Source organism: Bison bison, unplaced genomic scaffold, assembly GCF_000754665.1.
Source record: "Bison bison bison isolate TAMUID 2011002044 unplaced genomic scaffold, Bison_UMD1.0 scf7180017864280, whole genome shotgun sequence".
In the NCBI taxonomy this organism is placed as follows: domain Eukaryota; kingdom Metazoa; phylum Chordata; class Mammalia; order Artiodactyla; family Bovidae; genus Bison; species Bison bison.
Genome location: NW_011494852.1, coordinates 2,253,109 through 2,259,438, shown reverse-complemented (window position 1 = coordinate 2,259,438; position 6,330 = coordinate 2,253,109). Strand labels below are relative to the sequence as shown.

At 58.3% G+C, this 6,330-nt stretch overlaps 1 protein-coding gene across 3 annotated transcripts in view; it reads right to left on the bottom strand.

The window, feature by feature from the left end:
• Window positions 1–236: 236 nt before the first annotated feature.
• KCTD15 (potassium channel tetramerization domain containing 15) overlaps window positions 237–6,330 on the bottom strand; it is a 14,784-nt gene continuing 8,690 nt past the window's right edge. For all 3 annotated transcript variants that reach the window (XM_010848946.1, XM_010848947.1, XM_010848945.1), the window contains exons 5-7: window positions 5,452–5,596; window positions 2,875–3,180; window positions 237–1,776 (exon numbers count right to left, since the gene is read on the bottom strand). In XM_010848946.1, coding sequence (XP_010847248.1) covers window positions 1,618–1,776; window positions 2,875–3,180; window positions 5,452–5,596 — 610 coding nt within the window. In that variant the 3' untranslated portion in view covers window positions 237–1,617. The remainder of the gene's footprint in view (window positions 1,777–2,874; window positions 3,181–5,451; window positions 5,597–6,330) is intronic.

Here is a 6,330-nt window from a genome sequence, read left to right as displayed (position 1 = left end):
CTGTGAATCAGAATTCAGAAACTGTGCTGCCCAGAGGGGACAAGGTACAGCCGTGAGGAAACACCCCAAAGCAATAAATAACAGCCAGCTCGGGACCCTTGTCCCTGCCCCTCCCCCAACTACCACCGCTGGTTTTTCCTCCCTGGAACCCAAGGAATCTCATCCTCAAACCTCCCTGCTGGGCACGGAATGCTGGAATCTGGTTTCCCGCTTCGGCACAGGACGGAGCCTCAGTCTTTCGCTTTATAGCATCATTTATGGCATGAACTAGGAACATAATGTGTTTACACAAACACACGACAATTGTACATCAGCATCTTTACAATATTAAAGGAATCATATACAAGTCTACAGGCATCGTACAAGGGGTGGGGCCGGCCGGGACGCCCCACCCGCCCAGCAGTTCTCTGCAGTTTCTCCACCCCCTGGGGAAGAGCCATCTGGGGAGGGGAAGTGTGACAAGACAGGGGGTATCCATCTTTGGGCCTGTCATCTGGGAGGCAGCAGGTCTGCGAGGACTCCAGCAGGCAGTCCTCGTTGGAATCTGGGGCCAAGAACCCAAGGTCTGACTGTGTCCAGGTCTTACTGGCAGACTAGTGTAACCATAGTTTAAAAATTCAGTATGCAGGTGAGTGTGGGAAAATCAGAGTGGAGGACGGCTTCCTGAGCTGGGGACCCAGAGGATGCTGCTGACAGATGGGCTCCTCCACCATGGGGCCCATTCCTGAGGTAAGGATGCAGCGTGGCCCCGGTGCTGATCCCGACGGGGAGTGACTCCTCTCAGAGCCCGTGAGGGTGCACACAGATAGAAACCAAAGCCCCCGGGCATGAGTAGGTCAAGTGACGCTCAAGAGTGGCCTGTGCCCCAAGCGGCAGCAAAGACAGGGTCTCGAACGGTCCCAGAGTGGTCCCTCCCCCACGCCCATACCACCCTCCTCCCAGCAGCCCCACCCCGTGGGGCCGTGTTTCAGCCCCGATGGCACTGCCATGCCTGCCCTCTGTCCCTAGAGCAGGGACCAGGAGTCTCCAAGTCCTGTTCTGCAGGAACCCGGGCAGAGGGTCCCGCAGCTCTTCCACCGCCCCCACACAGACGTGCTGCCGTGTCCCACTGAGCTGAGCACCAGATAAAGAAGCAGGGGTCCTTGTCGGCCTCTCTGACTTGTGCACTGACAGTTACTTCTGTCTTAAATACTGTAGAAAAATAAGCCATCTCTGACGCAAGAGACCCACTGGAGTCTGCCGCATGGAGAAAGACGGACAGCTCCTCTGGAGTGGACCGGGGAGGCCTCTGCTGACCCTGCCTCTGCACATACAGAGCCTCCAGGGTGCTGTACCAGGCTGGGAGCCCAGGGGCCCAGATGACTGGTGGCGGAGTTCCCCCCTCGGCATCTTTGGGTCACATCCATGGTCCTCTGGTGGGCATGCCTCCAGCATCCCACATTCTGTTATGATGCCCTGGGCCTTGGGGCTCCCCAGGCCGGCTCTGGACCCTCCGGCCCCACCCTCAGTCTCATGCCCACTGCTAAGCAGGCGTAGGCAGAACTCCCCAGCACTGTTTCCAGGTCCCTGGGGGTGTCCCTAGGGCCAAGGGGCCTCAGGTGGACACTGAGGCAGGGCCTAGTCCAGGGGCTCCTGCTTTATTCGGACGGCAGTGGGGGTGGGCTGTGGTCGCCGCTCCTCCCGGCAAAGCACATACTCGCTGAACTGGGAGGAGTCCACGCCCCCCCCGCAGGATGCAGCCACGCTGAAACCCCTCTGGAAGAGCCTCTCCAGGACCTGCCAGGGAAGAAACAGGGGTCAGCAAAGCCCAGCCGCAACAATCTGCCCCCCGGGGCCTGGTGGGCAGGTGGGCACTTGCCAGACCCCTTCTCCTGACAGGGGTCTGGGCACAGACACCAGCGGGGCAGCCACAGAAGGGCCAGGGCCCCTTAAGAGATAAAACCTGGATGGGTGCCATCCCACTGCCCTCGGGGGTCCACAACCTTGACTGGGCCCCTCTCTCCCAGACACATGGTCCTGGGTCCCCCTCCCCCACTGAGGCCCCAGCAACAGAGACCCGGCCCCTGGCCTCGGGGCAGCCACCTGCTTCCCTGAGCTGGGAATCCCAGATGGTTTGAGGCCTGGGGCCTGATCAGCTCAAGGGAGCTCGCGGTGGAGAGGAGTTCTCTCCCATCTCTGCAGGTTTCCATGTCCACATGGGTTTGTGCCTCTGTGAGAGGGAGGCTCAGTCACTGTGTCTGACACCCGTGTCCTGCAACTAACTAGCAAGTTCTGAAGGACAGCCTACAGTTTTCCCTACCAAGAGCGCTCTGCCCCAACCAAGCCTGAAGCAGGAGTCTGCTCTTGGGTCTGGAAGAGCCTGCGGAAAATAGGCCCCCACTCCATCTGGGGCTCTCCAACTCTTAGACCCACGTGGGGAAAACCAGTCTAGAAATGCTCTGGGAAGCTGTGCCGTGGGTGCTGGTGGCCCCAGGTCAGCATGATGAGGAAGGGGGCTCCAAACCGCCTCCACTCTCAGCCTCTGACCTGCTGCTCCTACTGCCTGGGTTTAATTTGAAGCCAAAGTCAGACTCTGGGTGTCAAATGAAGCACACTTTGTTGAAAATACTCTAGGCCATTTTTATAGAACATCCTTTTGGAAAAAAAAAAAAAGCACAGATCAATTTTTTTAAGTCCATCCCCCAGGCGCCATCATTTAATTATGAGCGGGACATAAATTATGCATCGACACATTGTTGCCTTTTCTGTAAGATGGCACGGAGGGCCTCGCCATCCCAGGGACCCGGCCTCCCCCCCACACCAATCTCCCTCTGCCGCTGCCCCAGGGCTTCAGGGAGGCAGTGGGGGAGGAGGCAGGGGCAGTCCGGCCCTCACCTGCACCGAGTTGAGCCGGCAGTAGCCGTTGAGCGGGAAGCGGATGACGTGCGTGGGGTCCTGGTTCCAACCAGCGTTGACCGAGTTGCACATGACGTCCCCGGTCTCGGGGAAGACCTCCTCGATGAGGGCCTTCTCGCCGCTGAGCGCGATCCGCTCGCCCAGGTCCGGCGTGACCCGCACCACCAGGCAGTCGCAGGCCCGGCTGCGGCGCCGCTGCTCCTGCTCCTGCTGCCAGCGCTCCAGCTCGCGCACCATGGGCTGTAGCTGGTAATAGCGCGCCTCCTCGTACAGCAGGCTGAAGTCCTGCAGGCATGTGCATACGGTGGGGGCGGTGGGGGTCCGCCCTTCGGGCTCCGGAGCTCCGCGCCCCACTCCCGCTCAAAGTCCAGGGGAATTGTGCCCCCATCCCCACCCCCAGCACAATGTGGGCTGGGATGGTTGTCCCCATTGTACAGATGGGGAAAGTGAGGCTCCGGTGAGTGTGTCCCCCAAAATCTCTGGCCTCCGCCCAATGGCAGTGGCTGGTGTGCACCTGTCCCAGACCCCATAAGCCCTTCCATCGGGCCCCAAAGCCACGGGAGCAGCTTTATCCCCCTCCCCCGAAGCACAGAGAAGTTTCTAGAAAGACCTGGAGGCTAGACTAGAGGAGCCTGAGGCTGTGTGGATGGTTGGGGACCCGCTGCCTTCCCTGAGAGGACAGGCTGGGGTGGGCACAAGGCAGCCCCGGCCTCCCTCCCTGGAGATGCTCACTGTCCTACAGGGAGGAGAAAGGGACCTGCCTGGGTTGGATTTTCAGCAGCAGCAGCATCTACCAGACCTTTTCTGAGCCTTAGTTTCCCCATCTATAAAATGGATGTTATCACGCAGCTCAAAGAGTGGGTGAAGCTTAAAGGTCAGCAAGGTTGCTCCCTGCCTTCGCCAGCAGTGTGAGGAGGTGTCTGGGGTGGGGCCCCACCTCTCACCAGCAGCTCAACCCCGGGCTGGCGGGCTCACACTGACCTCCCCTCAAGGCCCTGACATTGGTCCCCTGCCCCCTCAAACACATGTCCAACCACACCCACCCTAGCCCTGAGCAGCTGATGACCCATGACCAGACCACTCGGCTCAAGTCCCGCTGGTGAGCCTGAGGAGCCCTGGGGGCAGGCAAGGAAGCCCAATCCCCAAAGCTGGGCCCACACCGCTGGCCCTAAGTCCCTCTGCCTGCTGACTGACCCTAGCCTTCAGAGTCACCCCAGGCCTGCCGTCAAGAGCCTATCCTGTCAAGAACCACAAGAGTTCATCACAGCTTCATGCCGGGCCCCAGTTCTCATCCACTAGAGGTTTTAAATGATATCTGCAAACCAGCAACCCCCACATCCTTCCTCAAAACCCAGAATACCTCCCCCAGACACCCCACCAGTTCTTCCAAATAGGCGTGGAATGCTTCAGCCTGTTCTACCCTGGGCCTCCACACATCCACTCAGGGCTCAAGCTTCAGGTCAGGGGAATCCCCAAGCCCCCTGACCCCCGCTATCCACACTGTGGCTTTTGCATCTTTTTCCCAAATGTGAATCTAATCGACCACTTTGTTCCACCTTCGCTGCCTCCACCTTCCTGCTCCCTCCACATCCTTCACACAACAGATCTGAGGGTCCTGCCCCTACTCACCCTCCCTCTGCATTCAGGGCAAAACACCCAGAGTGCAAGGACCGAGGACCGGACACAGTCTGCAGCCTCTTCCTGCTCTTCCCCTCCCAGTTCACACAGCCCCAGGCTGCCACCTATCTAGCTCCCTACCCTCGCTGCTCCTCACCCCCAAGACCCTCATACCCTTCTGCCTCTGTTTCTCCATCATCACCCAGAGAAACACCCTTCCCTCCAAACCCACCCAGGCCAGCTTCCCTGTGGTTCCCTCTCACCGTACTTCCTGTTTCTCTGCCCCTGTGGAATTTAAGTGGTTTTCTGTTCAACATCTACCATCCCATAAACTATAACCACTGTGAGCACAGGACCTATGTCTGCCTCTCCCCACTGCATTTTTAGCCTGAGTTCAGTTGCTGGCATCGTTGGGTCCTCTGGGTGCCAGAAGGAAGGACATTTGCTGGTTGGAGCTGGGGTAGCCCCAGCCTGGATTTCCTGCCTCTGGGATCCCTGAGCCACAGAGGAATCCAACCCTGGAGGCAGAACTCTCAGAACCAGGTTGGCTGCTGCAGACAGGCTCATCCCAGGACCGGGGGGTGAGAACTTTTGTTTAAAGTTCTTTTTGGTGTGGATCAGGGTGTTCCCTCTGCCAAGTGCCGACAAGGACCAGCTTTGGGAACCTCTAACTCCTGTAACTCCAGCACAAGACGGTCCTTCAGCATACAACTGGGGTAAGCGCTTGCTGTCGCTGCTTAATTGTTGTTACACCCTGATAAATAAGCTAAAAATGTGAGAAAACAAAATTAGTTTAGAAAAACTGATTTAGCCCTCGGCTCCATCGTTTAAGTTTTTATGGTTGCCATGACAACCATGGGTCCGCTTATTAAGTCACAGCGTCCCCTGTGTAATGCCACCGCACAGGCTGTGCCGGGGAGCCGCAGGCTGCGGACTTACCTTGAAGTCATCAGGAAGCAGCAGTTTGGATGTCCGCAGGAAGCTCAAAACATAGCGGAAAATCTCCCCATCCCGGTCGATGAAATAGTGTTGCTTCAAACTGTCCAGGACAATGGGCTCGGTGCCATTGAAGAGGCGGCTTATTCTGGGAGAGATGGAAGGTGGGATGCGGGATGGAAGGGCTGGTCTACTGCCCCGCCCCCCACTCCTTAGAGCCCACCCTGCTGGATGGGTGAGAGGCATTACATGAGTGATTCTGGGACTACCCCAGGCCTGAAAAGGACGTGTGCACACACCGGTGGCAGCCAGGACACCAGCGTGGCAACTAGCACATGCAAACGCCCCATCTACACTCACAAGCCATAGGCAGAGAGAGTCACACCCAGCTCTACACCCCTGTCCGCTGACACAGGTGACAGGCCTGTAAAACTACAGTGAGACAGACACCTTGTCCCATGCGCACAAACCCTTGCCCAACAGACCCGCCCAGAAAACCCCCACCAACCATCAGATACCCCAGCCCGCAGCCACACACCTGGTGAAGACGTGTAAACCAGCCAAGACACTCCTGGGTCACACGCCTCACCCAACCTGCATGAACAAGCATTGGACACAACACACCCAGCAACAGGCACAGGGTCACACGGTCTCCGCCCTCGAGCACACCGACCACAGGCAGAACCAGACACATCCTGGCGAGGGACACACCAACAACATGAGTCCACCAGAGAGACAGCTATGCGCACTCCACAAACTTACAAATGATCCACCCACAGCTTTGGCTCAGGGCAGACCAGAGGGACGGCCCATGTGGGTGCAGTCACAGGGTACAGACACCCACAGTCCAGTGTGTGCACACCTACTACAGCATGTGACACC